Source organism: Hibiscus syriacus, unplaced genomic scaffold, assembly GCF_006381635.1.
Source record: "Hibiscus syriacus cultivar Baekdansim isolate YM2019G1 unplaced genomic scaffold, ASM638163v2 tig00111540_pilon, whole genome shotgun sequence".
Lineage (NCBI taxonomy): Eukaryota > Viridiplantae > Streptophyta > Magnoliopsida > Malvales > Malvaceae > Hibiscus > Hibiscus syriacus.
The window spans coordinates 1,610,542-1,631,479 of NW_024063114.1; the positions used below are offsets into that span (position 1 = coordinate 1,610,542).

General features: G+C 37.5%; 1 protein-coding gene across 1 annotated transcript; it reads right to left on the reverse strand.

Moving 5' to 3' along the window:
- Positions 1-15,507: 15,507 nt before the first annotated feature.
- Positions 15,508-19,802, reverse strand: LOC120164493. Its single transcript, XM_039174197.1, has 8 exons — positions 18,864-19,802; positions 18,012-18,538; positions 17,483-17,533; positions 17,302-17,409; positions 16,750-16,845; positions 16,524-16,622; positions 16,008-16,067; positions 15,508-15,590 (listed from the first exon to the last, which is right to left on the reverse strand). Exons 1-8 carry the CDS (start codon positions 19,459-19,461, stop codon positions 15,564-15,566), a joined length of 1,566 nt encoding a protein of 521 aa, XP_039030128.1. The 5' UTR covers positions 19,462-19,802; the 3' UTR covers positions 15,508-15,563.
- Between the last annotated feature and the right edge of the window lie 1,136 nt (positions 19,803-20,938).

A 20,938-nucleotide genomic window follows, 5' to 3' on the forward strand; every position in this document is an offset into this window, starting at 1 on the left:
AACCCGGCATATAGTGAACATAGAGCCCGAACTTAGGTTGAACCAAACCCGAACCTTAAGAATCCCGTGAGGAGGGTACACAAGGAAAAGTTTTTTTGAGTCATTTATTTTCGTTTTTTCGAATAAATGCATGCGAACTAGATATCATGCGGTTAGGTTTATTTTTGAATAAACATGAGAATTAGATATCATGCGGTTAGGATTTCTTTTTATGGATAACAAAGCATGGGGGTAGATATCATGTTGGGTAGGATCTGATAAAGCATGATTGGGTAGCCAGCATGTGGGTAGGATTCTTGAATAAATTATTATCCCGACTTAATTGCTTTATGTTTACTAACCGATCTTTTGTTGTTTTTGCCTTGTTTCTTTTCTGTGTTGCATTGCATTGTCCATTACATGGTGTTGATTTAGGGTCGATGTCCATATAGAAGGCCAGTAATATGGAACGAACGGTTCGGAAAGAGGTTGAGGACAATGCAGATGTTTTGAGGTGGTCGGAACAGTCCCAGTTGACCAATGGAGACAGCGTGATGCCTGGATATGTGTCAGAGTTATTTGGTTACACTCACATCAACGTACGTCAGAATGATCTGAGTGAGCTAAGAGAGATATGGGGAAGATGGGAAGCAGCCGATAAGGAGATGTTTTATCAGTTGTACGGCGATATTCCTTGTCTTCTGGATGTTCATATTGACCGAAATCTGTTTAGAGCATTGGCGCAGTTCTGGAATCCGGCTTATAGCTGTTTCACATTTGGTAGAGTAGATCTGACACCAACAATAGAGGAGTATCAAGCTTTGGTCCGTTGTCCGAGGTCCCAAATGGATAGAATATATACCAAGCTGCCAGTCACTCCTTCGTTTAAGAAGAAATTACTATTGATGACTGGAATGAGTGAAGATTGGGTAGTCAGAAACATTAAGAAGAAGGGAGACAGTGAGTGCATCTCTTGGGCTGCTATGAAAGAAGTAATTGCTCATCATCCTGATAAGAGAAAGAGGCTTGACTTGTTTGCTTTAGGGATTTATGGGCTTGTTATTTTTCCAAAAGTGCTAGGATATGTAGACGTATCAGTTGTTGACCTGTTCGAAAGATTAGACAAGCGCGTGGATCCTGTTCCAGCTATTCTAGCTGAGACGTTCCGGTCTTTGAGTTCTTGTAGGCGCGAGGGAGAATGACGCTTTATAGGATGTGCACCTTTGCTGCTAGTGTGGATTCTGAATCATTTTAAACATGTTGAAAGAGCACCAGGACGAGTGTTTCTAGAGGGGTTTTCGCCTTTGAAAGATTTTCTTTCCAAAGAGTGGCCTGTGGGTTTTACTGAAGAAAAATGGATGGTCATCTTCAAGGATATCAGAGATGGAGATATTTTGTGGCGAGCTTCGTGGAATACTTCTTCGGATATACTTTACCGATGTGGAGAGCGAGATTGGGTTCCTTTGCCAGGTATATGGGGTTCTGTTGGGTATGCATCGCTACTAGTTTCCAGACAGTATGGGTCAAGGCAGTTCATTCCAGCCACGTGGGACTTGGTAGGATCGGATTTTGCATTCAAAGGAGATCAGTATAAGGTTAAAGTTAAAGGGGTTGCTGAGGCTTGGAAGCAAACTCGTCGTGTGAATCTGTTCACTTATGATCTCGAGTTATCTCAAGAGTACGAGCAGTGGAGAAGCGGTCGAGTAAATGACAATATCCCGATGGTGAATCCTGAAAATATTCAGCCGGTGGAGGAACAGTTGAGAGTGGTGCCATCTCCATTAGAGTTAGCCAAGCACGATTTCGAAGCAGAACGGAGACAATGGAGAATGACTTTGCAGAAGCTAGAAGATGAAGTGTATCAAAAAGGATTGGAGATTGATATTCAGAAGAGTAGAGCAGATCGAATTGAAAAAGTAGAGAAGCAACTTCGGCTAGACTTTGACGATCTTCGGTCAACTTATCAGCGAATGGTAAAATCTCAAGTAGGTTCTAGCTCGAGTAAGTCTGTCGAATTGAGGCAAGAGGTGGCGAGCCTCAAAAGAGTAGCCGGAGAGAGTCAAGAAGAGCTCAAGCAAAGCAGGCACCAAGTTAAGATTTTATCGAAGGAAAATGATTCTTTAGAGCAGCGGTTACAAGAGAGTCAAGTCCAAAATGAGAAGTTAAAAGGGAAAATTTCAAGTTTAGAGACTGCATTACGACGATACCAAAACAAGGAAGGTAGCTCGAGCCAGGGGGAGGTTGAAAGTTTGAAAAAACAAGTGAGCGAGCTTGAAGCCATGGTTCAAGATTTTCAGAGGCAAGCAAGTGAGCTGTCGATAGTTCCCTATGAGGGGGATATACAGTGGCGTTTTCGGTGGGAGCGAGCTCAGGCGAGAGTTAAGCAAATAGAGGATTTTATTGCTTGTTACTTAAACCACGCGCGGGGAATAGCTCAATATTTGGTCATTCTATCTGAGGAAGCTACTGATGTAACTGAAGAACTGGATCCAGAGGCTGAAGAAAATCAGAAGATTGTAGAGTTACTAGCACACGTACAAGAAATAGGAGAGATGGTGCAAATTTATTTGTGATATGTTTCAACTTTGTAATTGAACGTCGTTCTAATATAAAGAGTTGTTCTAAGGAGTCGTTCCAGGATCAACACCCTGCATTTTGCATATGCATTTTTAATGCATTTAATTTTTGCATCGCATTTTATTCATTCATAATCATATGTTTCATATTCATTAATAAATATCAGCGATAACAAAATGACTCTGTGACAGAGTAATACTGGAAAATCCCAAGCATATCTACAGAACCAGGAAGAAAGTTATGGAAGACAAACTTGCCCAAATTGAGAAGGCTCAGTCGGAGTTACAAGATAATATCAAGAAAATGCAAGAAGATATGATGAATGCCCAAAAGGAGTTGTTTTCCAAGTTTGCGAGTATGTTGGAAGGAAGAAATCCAGAACATGGGAAAAGCCCTATGCCAGAAGGTGTAACTGAAGACCCACTTCATCACCCAGGGTTAACCCCAGAACAATCTCAGAATGTTCAAGTGACCCCTGTTCATGTCGGGAAGGTGCACATTAATCTAGTCGGTGCTTCTGTTAACGTACAGCCTGGATCTAGTTCGTATCAGGAAGAACATCAATATCATCAAGTTCCGGACCTTGATGAAGAAGCCAAGAAGGATCAAAACAATCTGCTGGAAGAGAAATGGAAGCAGTTAGAAAGAGAGATCAGAGCCATGAAGGAAGATATCAGTGTCTATGGATTTGACGCAAAGGAGTTAAGTCTAGTTCCCGATCTGGTCTTGCCTCCAAAGTTTAAAGTTCCTGACTTTGAAAAGTTTGATGGTATCAGGTGCCCCTCTGCACATATCACAATGTTTTGTAGGAAGATGACCGGATACATAGGGGACGATCAATTGTTGATACACTGCTTTCAGGAAAGCTTAACTGGCTCGGCAATCCGATGGTATAACCAGCTGAGTAGAGCTAATATTAAATCGTGGAAAGACTTGGCTAAGTCTTTTCTTGAGCAATACAAACATGTGAAGGATGTTAGGCCCAACAGGATGATGTTGCAAGGAATGGAAAAGAAGTCTAGCGAGAGTTTTAGACAATATGCTCAAAGATGGAGAGATGTAGCAGTGCAAGTCCACCCGCCATTGGAAGAGGAGGAAACAAATATGCTTTTTGTCAACACCTTAAAGGCTCCTTTTTTCTCGCATCTTATCGGTAATCCTTATCGAAGTTTTGCTGATGTAGTTACGGCGGGAGAAATGATTGAAATGGCTGTTAAGAGTGGGAAGCTCGAGGGAGGAGAGTCTAGTAAGAGGCCACCAACGAGGAAAAAGGAAGGCGAAGTTAGTAATGTGAGGCAGTACGATTCTAATAACATCATTGTTTCCCGTCCTCAAGGAGCAGGGTCGTCAACACAAAATGACAATAGACAAGGGGCAAGGGACCAGAGGAGAGAGAGGCCTCAATTTGATCCAAATCCGATGACTTATAAGGAATTGTTTCAGATTTTGTATGATCGACATGTGGTTTCGCCATATCACGTGACACCAATGCAACCTCCTTTTCCTAAATGGTATGATGCTAGTGCTCAGTGTGAGTACCATGCAGGGAACCCTGGGCATTCCATTGAGAATTGTACTGCTTTTAAGAAGGTTGTCCAAGCTTTGAGAACGAGGAATGTCATCAACTTTGGTGACAGTGAGCAGCCAAATATAGCTCAGAATCCGTTGCCAAGCCATGCAGGGGCAGGAGTTAATGCGATTACTGAAGAAAAAAGAAAGAGAATTGTAAGGAAGGTTGGTGATGTAGTATCACCCATGAGTTGGGTGTGGTGCCAGATGGTCAAGGTAGGATTGTTGAAGCCCAGTTTGACAGGTGAACAGTTTAACAGTGGAGAGGTGTGTCAGTATCATAACAGTGAAGGACACAGTATTCAGCAATGTCCTGATTTCCTATCTTTGGTACAAGACATGATGGACAATAAAGAAATTGAGTTCTTTAGAGAGATTGCTGAAGAAGAGGAAGCGGAAGTTTGCGCTTCAGAAGGATCGTCTAAAGGAGTATACAATGCCAGTTGTCCCCTAATTATTACTCCCAAAAATCGAGTTGCTGAGAAGGTAGCCCCGAAAGTGGTTATTACACCTCCATCTCCATTCCCATATCGGGATAATAAACAAGTGCCTTGGAGATATGATTGTCAGATGGGAGATATAACAAAGGAGAATGAGGAAGTAGATGAGGTGGGACGCTTTACTAGAAGCGGTAGGTGTTATTCTCTTAATCCACCTAAAGAGTCTGAGAAGAAGGTTGCAGTTGATAAGGGGAAAAAGGTTGATGTGCAGATAGAAGATGATAAGCCTGTTATTAATGAACCAGTAACCGAAACTGAAGCGGTAGAATTTTTGAAGTTTCTGAAACACAGTGAATACAGTGTTGTGGAACAGTTACACAAGTTGCCTGCCCGTATTTCTGTTTTATCATTACTTTTGAGTTCAGAGGCCCATAGGAATGCTCTATTAAAGGTTTTGAACCAGACTTTTGTTCCGAAAGAATTGCCCCTTGAAAAGTTGGATCGGTTAGTTTCCAATGTACAAGCTGATAATTTTTTATCTTTTTCTGAGGATGAAATCCCTTCTGGGATGATGGGTAGTCAGAAGGCTTTGCACATTACAGTTAAATGTAAAGGGCATGTGTTGTCCCGGGTCTTGGTTGATAATGGTTCAGCTTTGAATGTGATGCCCTTAGTGACTCTAAAGAAGCTTCCATTAGATAGTACACTTATGAGAACCTGTCAAAGTGTGGTTCGAGCTTTTGATGGGACTAAAAGAGAAGTGTTGGGCAAGATTGATGTTCCTCTGAATATTGGTCCAGCAACTTATGAAGTAGAATTTCTCGTAATGGACATTATGCCTACGTACAATTGTTTGTTGGGAAGGCCTTGGATTCATCAGGCCGGTGCAGTTCCGTCCACATTACACCAGAGACTGAAATTTGTGATTGATGGAAGGTTGGTATGTATTCATGCTGAAGAGGACATTATTGCTTCTGTTTCTACTACTGCTCCGTATATTGAAGTTGATGAGCAAGCTGTCGAGTGTTCTTTCATATCGTTAGAGTTTGTCAATGCTATGTTTGTGGCCGAAGGCAAGAAGATACCAAAGCCTCGATTGTCAAACTGTACCAAGATGGGGCTTAAATTGACTCTTGGAAGAGGAGCAAAAGTTGGAAAGGGTTTAGGCCGACAGTTGCAAGGACCGGTGAATCCCATATGCCCTATTACTAAAAAAGATCGATTTGGTTTGGGATATCAGCCAACTTCGAGGGATAAGATGAGGGGAATTAAGAAGGGCCAAGAAATCAGAAAGGTCAATTTGGCTGGTGAAGACCTTAGTTGGGAACCCATGACCTTCCCGCCGTTGAGTAGCATTTTCATGTCTGGGGGGCATATGTTTCAAGGGAATTCGAGGAACACTGAGGTGATGGTTGAGGATGCCTTGGGAGATTTAGGCATTCACGTTATAACTGATGATGAATCCGAGGAAATGAGAGCTATGGGCATTTATCCTGCACCACCGGGCTTTGTGTTGAACAATTGGACCGCGAAAGAACTGCCTGTAGTTTACAAATCTTTTACAGAGTAATGCACTGGAACTTTCTCCCTGTTGTTCATACCCTGGGGCAATAGGTGATTTTATGTAAAGGGTTAAGCTGTTTGTTTTTTCTTGCTTTCAATAAAAGATGCATTCTGTTAGTTCCAAATGGCAAACATTTTCCCATGCATTTCATTCATTCATTCTTTGTTGTATATATATGTATGTATTTATTTCTTTCTATTTATTTATATGGGAAAAGATCCTCCCATATGTATATATGTATATATATCTTCTCTTTCATTATTTTTTTTCAGGAGCTCAAATATCAATAATATGAATGTCAATGACTCTGACCCGGAGATTGATTTCGAGAAGCCTATATGTCAAGGGGAAATTGAAGATTGTGATGATGATGGGAGATGTGAACTACCTTCTGAATTGCTGAAAATGGTGGAGAATGAAGATAAGCAGATTCTGCCTCATAAAGAGCCTACTGAGATTTTGAATTTGGGGACGGATGAGGATAAGAGAGAAATAAAGATTGGTACCACTCTGTCAGTTGGAGGTCGACAAGATTTGATAGAACTGCTTCAAGAATACAAGGATGTGTTTGCTTGGTCATACAAAGATATGCCAGGTTTGGATACAGAATTGGTTGTTCACAAATTGCCAATAAAGTCTGAATGTAAACCGGTACAGCAAAAACTGAGAAGAATGAGACCTGAGATGCTGCTCAAGATTAAAGAGGAAGTGAAGAAATAATTTGATGCCGGGTTTCTTAAAGTGGCTAAATATCCTGAATGTGTGGCGAATATTGTCCCAGTACCGAAGAATGATGGGAAAGTTCGAATGTGTGTTGACTACAGGGATCTCAACCGAGCTAGTCCAAAGGATAATTTTCCTTTGCCACATATAGACACGCTAGTGGATAATACTGCTGGAAATTCTTTGTTCTCTTTTATGGATGGTTTCTCTGGCTATAATCAAATTAAGATGAACCCTGAAGATATGGAAAAAACGACATTTGTTACCATGTGGGGAACGTTTTGCTATAAAGTAATGCCGTTTGGACTGAAGAATGCAGGGGCAACATATCAAAGGGCCATGGTGACGTTATTTCACGACATGATGCATAAAGAGATAGAAGTTTATGTCGATGATATAATTGTCAAAGCCAAGACAGAGGAAGAACATATCGGGAATTTGAGAAAGCTTTTTAAAAGACTAAGAAGATGCCAGCTAAAACTCAACCCAAATAAATGTACTTTCGGGGTGACATCTGGGAAGTTATTGGGTTTCGTAGTAAGCCAAAAAGGAATTGAAATAGACCCAGATAAAGTAAAGGCTATTCAAGACTTGCCAGCCCCACGAACACAAAAAGAAGTCAGAGGATTTTGGGGAGATTAAATTATATAGCTCGGTTTATTTCACAGCTGACAGAAAAGTGTGATCCCATATTCCGCCTTCTTCGCAAGAATAACTCAGGGGAATGGAGTGAGGATTGTCAAAGAGCTTTTGAAGCAGTGAAAAGATATTTGTCGAGCACTCCGATCTTAGCACCACCCATCTCAGGCAAACCCTTGATTCTGTATTTGTCGGTTTATGAAAATTCAATGGGGTGTGTGCTGGGGCAACGTGACCAAACTGAGAAGAAAGAAAGGGCTATCTATTATCTCAGCAAGAAGTTCACTGAATGTGAGACAAGATACTCACCCATTGAAAAGTTGTGTTGCGCTTTAGTATGGGCTACCCGAAGGCTTAGGCAATATATGTTGTATCATACTACTTGGCTTATATCCAAGCTTGATCCCTTGAAATATCTAATGGGTGTGCCTGCATTATCTGGAAGATTAGCTCGTTGGCAGATCCTATTGTCCGAATTTGACATCCAGTATGTAAACCAGACGGCAATTAAAGGAAGTGCTATAGCAGAATTCATTGCAAGCAGGGCTTCGGAAGAATATGAGTCGTTGAGCTTTGATTTCCCAGATGAAGATTTAATGGCTATTTCGGTAGAAGAAGCAGTGGCATCCATTAGTAAATATTGGAAGTTGAACTTCGATGGTGCTTCAAATGCCATGGGACATGGAATCGGGGCAATTTTGGTCTCACCAGAGGGAGAGCATTATCCTTTCACCAGTCGGCTTAATTTTGATTGTACTAACAATATGGCTGAGTATGAAGCTTGTGTTCTGGGTATTAGAGCTGCTGTTGAACGCAAAGTAAAAATGCTCAAAGTGTATGGTGATTCAGCTTTGGTAATCTACCAACTCAGAGGAGAATGGGAGACAAAAGATCCCAAGCTTGTAGAATACCGTAAGTTGGTTATGGAGCTTGTTGAAGAATTTGAAGAAATAACTTTCAATTACCTCCCTAGAGAAGAGAATCAGATGGAAGATGCCTTAGCCACACTGGCAGCGGCATTTAAAATGAGCGAGCATTCAAATATGATGCCCATTGAAATGAAGGCTTATGAGTATCCAGCCCATTGTTTCAATATCGAAGAGGAAGAAGATGGAAACCCCTGGTATTATGATATCTTGCAATATATAAGGTATCAGAGTTATCCAGAACAGGCCACTGAGAATGATAAGAGAACCATTAGAAGAATGGCATCAGGGTATGTGCTTGATGGTGAGACCCTATACAAGAAAAGTCTGGATCAGATCTTGTTAAGATGTGTGGACGCGAAAGAAGCCAAATTGATTCTTGAAGAAGTGCATGAGGGAATATGTGGTACCCATGCTAATGGGCATGTTATGGCTAGGCAGATTATGAGATTTGGGTATTATTGGTCAACTATGGAAACAGACTGTATCAATTATGCCCGAAAATGTCACAAATGTCAGATTTATGGAGATAGGATACATACTCCTCCTCATCCGTTGCACGTAATGACAGCGCCGTGGCCATTCTCAATGTGGGGCATGGATGTTATTGGACAAATTTCGCCCAAAGCTTCAAATGGTCATCGCTTCATTCTGGTAGCCATAGATTATTTCACCAAGTGGGTAGAAGCGGCTTCTTATGCAAATGTTACCCAGTCTACAATATGCAAATTTTTGAAGAAGGAGGTCATTTGTAGATATGGTTTACCAGAGAGGATTATCTCCGATAATGCGTTGAATTTAAATAATAAGATGATGGACTCGGTCTGTAAACAGTTCAAAATAAAGCATCATAATTCCACCACTTATCGCCCAAAGATGAATGGGGCAGTAGAGGCGGCCAATAAGAACATCAAAAGGCTCATAGAGAAAATGACTGAGACCTATAAGGATTGGCATGAGAAGTTGCCCTTTGCTCTGTTTGCTTATCGAACTTCAGTACGGACTTCAACTGGGGCAACACCATTTTCTTTGGTTTATGGGATGGAAGCTGTCTTACCTATTGAGGTGGAAATTCCCTCACTTCGGATTTTGTCAGAGGTAAAGCTTGATGAGGCAGAATGGGTCCAAGCTAGGTATGACCAGTTGAATTTGATTGAAGAAAAGAGATTGAAAGCTATTTGTCATGGTCAGATGTACCAAAAACGTATGATACGGGCACATGGTAAGAAAGTTCGCCTTCGAGAATTCCATGAGGGAGATTTGGTGCTTAAAAGGATTTTGCCTATTCATAAGGATTTCAGAGGAAAATGGATGCCCAATTGGGAAGGACCTTATGTTGTCAAGAAGGCCTTTTCTGGGGGAGCTTTAGTCCTAACTGAAATGGACGGATCAGAATTACCATATCCAGTGAATTCCGATGCTGTTAAGAGATATTTTGCTTGAAGAAGAAATAAAAGAGAAAAAAATGAGAAAATAAGAAAAAAGAAAAATGATGGAAAAAACAAAAAGAAAGAAAAAGAAGAAAAAATGAAAAAGGGAAGAGAACAAATGGAAAAATGAAGAAAAAGAGAAAAATGAAAAAAGAGAAATGAAAAGGAGGGTCTCAAGTGAAAACCCGCAAAGGGCGACTTGAGTTGAGTTTGAAATTCAGAATTCGTGTATGGTGGAGGTTCTGAATCAATTTTGGAAGTAGAAAGAGCTCCTGATATGGATAGTAACAATGACAGTTGGGGATCAGGGATGAGACTGAAGATTAATGAGTCTCGATTGAAATAACCAAGAGAAATTGAATGCATATGAGATTCAATACTGGTTTAGGGCATCCAATGATAGAGATTTGGGAGTTTAGAAGTAGCTTCATACTCTTAAGCATCACAATTTTGAAGATCTTTTTGACAGAAGCTACGCTCGAGACATTCTAACGGCGTGTCAGTTCAAAAGCATTTGCATTATTGATATTTGAAGACGCCTACTCTTTTGTTCTTTTACTGTTTCCAGTTAAAAGTTTGCCATTTAGTTGCCTAAAATTCTCTGTATTTATATAAATAAAGAGATGTATTTTCTTGATAAGTTCCCTTTTGCAAACATCTTATTTTGAAAGGTTAAAACATATAGCTTAACTTGAAGTACATGAGATCATTTTGTATTATTGTGCAAAAGATTTTGGAAAATGCAGGTATTCTGAAGTTGACAATGGTTTAAACATGTAAGCTTGTGTGGCTATGGGAAACTAAAATCCTCAAATTCAAAGAAAATCTCAGCCATTAAAAGATGACCCAAGGAGGTTATCATTGATCAAAAATTTGGTCATGGATACTGGTAGGTTTTCAGGAAAGAAAGAAGTCAAGGCCCTGTTAAGCCGAGAGATATGGAATTGAGATTGTTAACTGGGGTGAACTGGTCAAACGTTCTGTGCCCAAGATGAAGCCGAGTTCCATTGAGATCAAAAGGAGATAGAGCTCCTTCAAAGAAGAAAACGCATTGAATTGCATAATTGCATACATTTTAGGCATGAGTAGGATCATGGCATTCATAATTGCATGATGGCTTAAATATCTACAGGTTTCCCAGGGATAGTTGAAGATTGAAGATATGAAAGCATCGAGATGAAGATAACTGGTTTAACCTTTGAAGCAAATCATCTATAAGCCTTCACGAAAGAGTAGTGAAGCAAACAAGTTCGTTGAAGATTGAGTCCTATACTCTCTGAAGGAATAGGGAGCGGACAAGTTCGTTGAAGATTGAGTCCTATACTCTCTGAAGGAATAGGGAGCGGACAAGTTTGTTGAAGATTGAGTCCTATACTCTCTGAAGGAATAGGGAGCGGACAAGTTCGTTGAAGATTGAGTCCTATACTCTCTGAATGAATAGGGAGCGGACAAGTTTATTGAAGATTGAGTCCTATACTCCCTGAAAGAATAGGGAGCGGACAAGTTTATTGAAGATTGAGTCCTATACTCCCTGAAAGAATAGGGAGCGGACAAGTTTGTTGAAGATTGAGTCCTATACTCTCTGAAGGAATAGGGAGCGGACAAGTTCGTTGAAGATTGAGTCCTATACTCTCTGAAGGAATAGGGAGCGGACAAGTTCGTTGAAGATTGAGTCCTATACTCTCTGAAGGAATAGGGAGCGGACACGTTTTTTGAAGATCGAGTCTTATACTCCCTGATGGAATAGAGAGCAGACACGTTTACTGAAGATTATTTGAGTCTTATACTTCCTGAACGAATAGGGAGCAGACACGTTTACTGAAGATTACTCGAGTCTTATACTCTCTGATGGAATAGAGAGCAGACACGTTTACTGAAGATTACTCGAGTCTTATACTCCCTGAATGAATAGGGAGCAGACACGTTTACTGAAGATTGTTCGAGTCTTATACTCCATGAAAGAATAGGGAGCAGACCCGCCATTTGAAGATTTTTCCAAGTCTCGTTTATCCTGAAATAGCAGAGGAGCGGTTTAATCTTTTGAAGTTCTAATGGCCGGACAAACTTGATCATCTATTGATCTTTGCTCTATTCTCGTTGCACAACAATGAGCAAAGAGGGGCAGCTGTAGATGCTTAATTTGTCTGGGCCTATATCATGGGCAAATGAAAGTAGTTTTTGGGAGTTGAAAACCAAAAAAAACGTGGAGGGTCAGTTTTATTGGAATTAACTGCCATTGGAATAAAGAAGGCAACACAATCAAAAAGAAAAGGGGGGACAGTGAAAATAAAAACCAAGGAAAAACACAGAAGAAGGGGAGAAGAAAAGAGAGCAGAGAGATTACACAGACAAAGAGAGTTAGAGAGTATTAGGAAAAAAAAGAGAAGGGAGGATCATAGGGAGAGACCAGAGGAACTAGGGATAGAAACGAAAAAGAACAAGAGAGGATTAGGAATTCACCAGAAGAACGAGAAACCATCGACTATTTTTGTCGAAAAGCAATTAATTGAACCATATAAACCAAGGGTATTTCTCCCTTCGTGTTTAAAGAACAAAACAGGCAGATCACGCAAGTAACTAAGCTTCAAGAGGTATTCAACCATTTTCATTATTTCAGTAATGATTTTTTTTTATTATTATTTAAAGCATGTTCGAACTAAATAAAATTAAATAGGTATAGAGAAAAGATCTACATTACCTGTTTGATTAGGTGGTCTAGTTGACGATTAGAGATGATTCAGATGTTGTTGTCGTTAGTAAATAGAGGATAAGAGGGTCGTTTGAGGTTACTTGCATCGCGTAGTTTCTTATCTCACTTTCATCAGTGTAGTCGAGGTCTCCTGGGGTTACTGGAAGGAGAAAATAGTAGGGTTGGGTCTGCAGTCTTCAGTGGTTTAGATCTCCGGTGGTCTTCTTCTGGTGAGGTGGTCGGTGTTGTGCTTGGTTGATGTTGGGCAGCTCCGTTCGTGAGGTTGAAGGAACAGTCGAGAGATGATGAAGGCTTGAAAGAGGGGAGAGCGGCTGAAGGGATAAGGGAAGTGAAATTAGGGTAACTCATCACCTAAAAAATCATATATTAGGATTAGTGAAACGGCAGCGTTTAGTGGGCAAAGGGGAATCCGTGTTTTAGGTATAATAGCTGATTAGACCCTTGTAGCTTCAACCTGTTCTGTTGTGGTCCCCAATTCGAGGTTTTTTTCTTTTTGGAATGCTAATCTAGTCTCCTAACTTTCAGCGTGTCTCATTTTAGTCCAGTTGCATATTAGGGCCATTTTTGCATTGTTTTTACATTGGTTGTGTAATTTACAGAACTTTCATTTTGGTCCTTGAACGAATCTTTGTGCCTTCTTAATTTAGTCTTCATATTTATGAACACTTTTCATGTTAGTCCTGAAATGTTTTTATGTTTTATTTTTGAATTGTAATTTGCAATTTTGGTTGTTTGACAATTTAGTCACTTAGCATGTTTTTTAATTTAATAGTTAATTCCTACTTTGCATGCTTAGTTTAATTTTATTTTGGTCCTTCATGGTAATTTTGAATGTGAAGTCGAGTTATTAATAGTATGTCTTATTGTATATATGGTTTTATTCTAATGTATGTTAATGTCGTAAATACATATTTTTTTTATTTTATTTTATTTTATTATATTTTTTTTTAGTTTTTTTTAGAAATTTGTTTGAGTGCATGGCATATTTTAATTAGTTTTTGCATGACATTATTTTGCATAATATGCATGATAACCTCATTTGCATAACTTGACATATATCACATAATTGGATTAAGGGTAATACCCTTTTAATTTAAAATTATTGAAGTGGGCAGTCATAACTGATTTGAGGTCCGCTTTTAATGATTTTAAAATAAAAGTGTATCCCGAAAGTGAAACCAAAAATTTGATTCGTCACCTAAAATTTGGGAACGAAAGAAAAAGAAATGTTCGTTTATTTAAATATATCGAGAAAAGGTTGTTATATATTTAAGATCTGGTCTCGATATTTGTAAATAATCGAACATCCTTTATCTTTCTAAAACGACTTGGTAATTTAAATTTAATTATTTTGAGTGTTTTTGAATGTTTTTAAATTTACGTCATTGTTTTATGGGATCAAAAATTAAATTAAGTTCGAATTTGTAAAGTTCATTGCAAAAACGTTAATTAATCGACTAGGTACCGATTTAGGGCGTTGTGGGGGTGCTAATCCTTCCCCACACGTAACCGACTCCCGAACTCAGATTTTGGTAACGCAGACCTCAATTTGTTGTTTTAATTAAAATTAATTTTTATTTAAAATGACAAAGCATTTTTGGGTGCCCAATCACACCCTAATCAAAGATTGGTGGCGACTCCTTGAACTGTATTTTTCGATCGTAAAGGAAATCTAAAAATTTTCGAAACGAGAGGTCTTTTAAATCACATTTGTTTTTAAATTTAAAAGAGATAATTAAGAATTAATGTGTTTTTTTAAAATCTCACTTTCTCACATTTTCACCATTAAGAAAAAATCGTTTCAACAACCTTACTTAAAAGATCTAGTGCATCATCCCACTAGATAAACTAATTGTTGGTTATTATAGTTTATTTTTAAATTATTATAATTTATAGTATTTATTATATAGTAACTTTCTTTTGTTATGCTCTTAAACATGGGTAAGTTAACATATTAATATATCCGCTTTAATTATTTGCTTCTATGGTGATAATAATGTTTTAACATATATGGTAATATGATTTAGATGGAAAAATTCTTGCCAGATAATATTATAGACATCAATTATTGCCAATCAAAGACATTTTCCACTATAAATTTAGAAGAATTCAATCTTCTTTTCCATAGAAGAAGAAGAAGAAGAGAAAAGCCTTGAAGAATTTGCAAGCATCTGCTGTTTTTTCCATGTTGGTTCTTTTTGCTGCTGGTAAAAATAAAAGATCCACTATTATTTATATATTCTAATCCATACTTGTTTATATTCTGATTTAATACTCTAAATATCATTTTTTAAATATTAATTAACCCACTATTATTGGTGGGAAAACAGGGAAAGAGGTGGCAGCAGCAAGAGCAGATGAATTTAGTTGCACTAGAGAAATAAGGATGGCAGATTGCACACCGGATGGTTGCCTGAGTTGGTGCCAGGATAGACATGGACCTGAAGCCAATGGAATTTGTTTAGGATCAGGGGATGCCGGCCTTTGCAACTGTCCTTGTCCTTCTTTTTAAATAAAATAAAATACATCTCTTTAAAAAACACCTATTAAGATGAATAAAACTCACAATCTATTTCATATAATCTGCTCATGTGATTTTAGATTTTCTGAAAATTTATATATACAATATGGATAATATTGTCATGGATATGATAAAATTTTACAATTATGCAAAGTGAGAAAACATGTATACCTCAAGACCTAAATAACTTCTTCCCACTATAAATAATTTATTAAAATATTTTTTTATGTAAAAAAAAACCCCACACAGACTAAGCAGAATACAAGTAAATTCTGTAAAAAGGAAGGTATTAGTTTGATTATCAATTTTGCCAATGAATTTCTACATGATTTATACCACAAGATACTAGATTACTTGCTTTAATGGTAATAATAATTTTTGAAATATACGGTAAAAGTACTTGGATACAAATTTATTGCCAAATAGTATTATATACAAGAAATTCATTGCCGCAAGTGTTTCTCAACAGCCGTTCTTCCAAATTTCTATTGAATGTCCTTCGGTGTTTCAACCTGCAAACATGCAATTTATTATGTTATTCAGGAGGCTGCCCATAAGTATTCTATTCTAATCAACCTGATTGAGCTCACTTAATTAGGCTCATTCACCCATAAGAAATGAGCTCAATTCTCATGCTTCACTTCAAACTTTTATTATTTGTGTTCAAGCTCGAGTTTAAGTATCTATTGAGAATATTCAATGTTATTTAAAAATATTTATTCCAAATGAAAAAAAAGGAGCACAATAAGCTCACAAGCTACTTAAAGCATTAGAATGTCCAAATTTGGCTCCTTCAACAGTTCATGTTTGATTCGACAATTACCAAGAGAAACTAAAAGTTTTTAAAGTCGAATCAAATCCAAATAATTTGCAAGCAAAAGTGTCGTCTTAAACCCTATTCGGGTTATATGGGTGATCGAGTTACTTACTGCATTGAGGGCTTTAAGAACAGCCTTGATGGTGTTGTGAGGATTCCTAGAGCCAATAACCTGGGAAGATTGTTCAGATTAGCAATAAAAAGAGTTGAATTCTAAACACCATTTTAAGGAACCCTATCACTTCTAAGTTTTAGGTGGTTATGATTTTTTGTAATGGTGTATATCCCCGTTTGAGGGTATTCCGTGTTTTCAGATGTATTGGGTGTTTTTTTTAATGAAATATGAGGTACTATTTTCTTCCTTCCAATGTTCGTTAACATACTTGTTAGTATGTGGACGAATACGAAGGGAGTTTTTAATGAAACCTCCAACTTTTATCAAAAAAAAAATTCTCATATACATGACACACATCTAGATATGAGTACAAGAAATGAAACTCCAGGTATCATCTAAGAGCATGAAAAATCTCAGGAAAAATAATAAAATATAATAGCGTCAAACATCTATATATATCCAACATATGCCTGAGCCCAACCAAAACAGAGAACCTATATAACTCTTTATTACCTTTGATTTGATATTCTTAAAGCCAGCTAAAAGCAAAATGCTTTTAACTGTTCTTTCAGCTCTCAAACCCGTAGTCGTTGGTGCAGGCCAGAGATAGACCTACCAAACCATCAAAAGACTAAAATAGTGAATGCTGAGAAACTCTAGCATAAAAAAAATGTGAACAATTAACTCAAGTGGTAGATCGAGATTAAAAATGGTGATAAAAGGATAGATTTATGCACACCTTAGTCTTCTTATATGACGTTTGAATCGGATGGGCTATAGTGTGCTCCTCATGTCGTTCAATATAGTGAAGATTCTGAAAGCATTTCTCATATGCCTGTTGGTTGGTTACACGAGTCAGTACATGTCACATAAATTCATCAAGCTAGTGACATTAAAAGATGATTAAGGATATTCACGAACATGTTCATTAGGGACAACATTGACGATATTTTACACCTTTCAAATTAAACCGATTTCACTAATCCACCCCAGAAATCATAGCATCATGGTAAGAAGTAACCATATAAAAACCAATCATAAGAAAAGCCAAAATCCTTAATATTATACTGTCCCCAAGGGATTATATAAGAGCCAGAACAAGGTTTATTTAAAACATAGTCACAAGAAAAATTAAAATGTACAGCTTTTGAATAGACAACAAAACATTTACTTTACAAGAATTCTAGAGTAACGCTGAAAGATTTTGTTGAATAAAACATACCTGTCTGAACAGACTAGATTTACCAGCCAAGTATAAATTAAAGTATAAATAAAAGCAGTTAAAAGCTACCTTTTGAAGTGCAATTGAGACTGCTTCGGCTTTGGCTTTTGCAAATCCAACAACACCATGATAGTTTCCACATGCCATCAAAGCGGTGTATTTGACCACTTGCCCTCCCTGGACAATATCAACTTCGGATGTGTTACATGAAAATCAATCTCTTAACAAAACAAATTCAAAGGGATATTACCTTTGTTACTTTACAAGTTCGGTTCACATCTATCAACCTCACATCAAAACCCTGCCATCATTCAACAAAAACAGAGTTAGTTACATGCAAGATGAAACTGTTTGAAAAACAAAAAATTGCTACTTGAAACGACACAATGCAAATGAATATCATCAAATGAGTCATACTTGTGATGATTAAAGTTGTACTGAAAATTAATGTACAGACCCGTAAAGGAGGGGAGTCAGATTGCAGTGAAAAACAATGAATATGTGCATTCGCATAATCTAGAGAATATGATGAATAAAATTCGGTTGAAGGAAGTTCAATTTCTCAATGCTATAACCTATTTCAATGACAAAAGGGAGTTAAAGAGGAGAACTACAAATAGCAGAGCCTGCCTATGAGAAAAATGAATATGAATAAAATATATATATAAGAAAATGTAAGAATAATATTAGCTTGGAATTCTGTTCCTCAACCATTTCAAAAATAACTGAACTGTTTGACCTTTGAAGCAAAATAAATGGAGGTCTTGTATACACTTTACCTTTCTGTAAAGAGGTCTTCTTTTCTTTTCTGTCAAAGAATTTCTTTCCTCTGCAAGGTCTCCGATTTCCTCCTCTAGAATCTTTCCCTTCCCGCTGAATGTATAATCCAACTCTGCTCGCTTCTCTTCTAGTTTCTTGTCAATAGCATTGAGCTTCTCTAATAGTATGTTATCCTTCTCTTTCATGTCATCAAATTCTTCTTTATCCTCATCCCCGCTAGCTTTTCTTATTATTTTCTTCTCATTCTCCTCTTCAGCTTCTTCCTCACAATTAACAGAAGGACCAACTTGTTGATCCTTCATAATTCCATAATTGGCAGGATTACTGGGATCGTAAGCTTCCTTCCATTGAAGGAGCCTCATTGCTCTATTCAATTTTTGCTTAAGGATAAATTTCTCCTTGCCTTCTGTAACCTTAAGTTGATTCATCAAGTCACCGATGGCCCTATATTCAGGGCGAAGTTTAAAATGCTTTTCCTCAAACTTGTCAATTTTATTCATCCATTTAAAAGCGTCATCAGGTGTCACTGTCAAATGCAGAAATGTAATTGCCAACAATAGATCAATTGATGAAAATTCATAAGTATCACTTATAAATCAAAATTTTAGCTGCAGTTCATGTATACATCTCATGTTTGTGTCTTCTGTCGATATACATTTTGAGACATTCATGAATCCCTGTGGCATTCGAGTTTTCTTATGTTTTGTTTTTCTGGATAGAGTATCAAATATTGTCAACTCTAGTGTGCTTGTGTGCAACAAGCATTCTACACAATGTGCACCCATATACATATTATACTAGCACTCGTACATAAGCAATCCAAACAATTAAAACAAAGCTTGTTCGTTTACCTGAATCACAGAAGTTCTTGAGCAATTGCTCATGCATCTTTTGTTTCCTCTCAAATTGCTTTTCCCACGTCTCATAATTCCCCACATCCTCGTTTTCAGAATCGGAATCCATGGGCTCCTCAAATGCTATACGAATATTGTTTTCCTTTAACGACCTCTTTTCAAGCTTCTCTATCAATGGCATTACACCCATATAATCTTCTTCATCCTCTTCATCAATATCCTCTTTATACAAACCTTTTCTCATCCTCTCCTCTCTTTCATTCTGCTGCTCGGGTTCTATTTCAGCAAATACATCGGCCAAAAGATCATCATAGCGTAGCTTGTCGGAAGAGAAGCTTCTAGAGAAATGGCATCTCGTAAAAGAAAACGGCGATTTTGTTGTTTGGTTGTTGGGGAAATAGGAAAAAGTTGATATATTTCGGCAGAATGAGAACTGGGGTTTAATGGAGGTTTTAGGGATACGATTTGAGTAATGGGTGTTCGACAAAATATTCGTGGAGATTTTCCGAGCAAATGAATGCAGATTTTTAGGTGGGTATTGAAAGGACCGGCAAAGGAGCCTAAACCATGGAGATGGCTGTGATTTAGTTGACATTTTTCTTTTCCATTAGCTTAAGAAAATAGAAACATAAAAAAACCTCGAAAACGAAAAGAAGAGAGAAAACATAAGCTAAAACTTTGCCAACAGATAGCTTTGAAAAAGAAATGAAGGAGACAGAGCAAGGAGCAGTAGGATTGAAAACAGAAAATGAAATATAACAGAGTGAAGCAGAGGAAGGGAACCGAGCGAGAACTCAGAATCTCGTGAGTCAACTCAAGTTAAGTTTGGGGTTTGAAAAATTACCTTAATTAATTTGGCCCGGAAAAAATACGAGGAAGAGAAAGACGAGGGTGCAGCAGAGTGGCGGTGAAAGACTTCTTCGCCGGCGAGGGAAATATTAGAGTGTCTTCGGTGCTTCTAAACGAAATTTTAGTGAAAAAAGAATTTTGTTCATAATTTGGGAAAATTATCGGCTTTTATTATTCAAATAATACTTTAATATGTAAAAAAGTGTATAAATTATGTTTTGAAAAATGTTTCGGTGCTTAAAATTTTTTTTTGTTAAAAATAAATGTTTAGTCTTTCTAGTGTTATAATTTTAAGTGTTCGAATGTTAACCGTCGTTAAAAATCTCTGTTAAGTGGTACATGTAACGTTATAATAATTTTGTGAATTTATTTAAAATTTAAAAAAAAAACCTTCGTCCCCTTCTCCCTCTCCCTTCCCTGACGTCACCATCACTGTTAGTCATGCCCGTCACCGCCCTCATCACCAGAAACTTTATCTCATCCCGTCAAAATTTCGTTGGCCTTTTGTCCTAAGCTGCCATCGTTTGTAGTGGAGAGGCGTTTAAAGGTTCTTTGGATTTTAAGCCAACGTCATTGTTATTCATCAATTTCGGCCAATTTCGACGTCCATAAGCCACATTGTCATCACCATCCTAACCACTGTACAATTCTAATCAAAACCTAAGTGATCTTTCCTCGTTGTAGCTCCATTTTTGCTGCTCCACTATTTCATCGTAGGTTGAAATGAGAGATTTTAATTTTTTAGAATATTTTTATAATTTGAGTAAAAATTTGGATTTTTTTAAATAAATTAAACTTTCAAAATCTTATTTCTTTTTTTATAAAATTTTTATTATTAAAAAATAAAAATATAACAATAGACACCTAAAAATGTAATTGAGAAAACATTAGACACACATTTAAAAAAAAAAATCTTTAGAGACTGAGTCGTTTTTTTAGGTAAAGTTTAGTCTTATTTTTATATTAAACCTTCGAATAAAAAGTAGCTCAGTTAAGCTTCTTTGTTTTCTTTGTTCTTCCTCTTCTTTCAATTCCATTCCATCAAAATTGATGAATAAATGCAATAATCCTAACAAAAAAGTTGGCTTATTCGGATTTTCGTGTTGTTGCGTACAAATTGTGGGGTTCATCGTCTTCCTAATCAACATTCATATGACTTCGATTTCAGAACAGCTTTTGGCTAAACAGAACTCCATTGTAAAGGGTGAAAACCTAGAATCAAA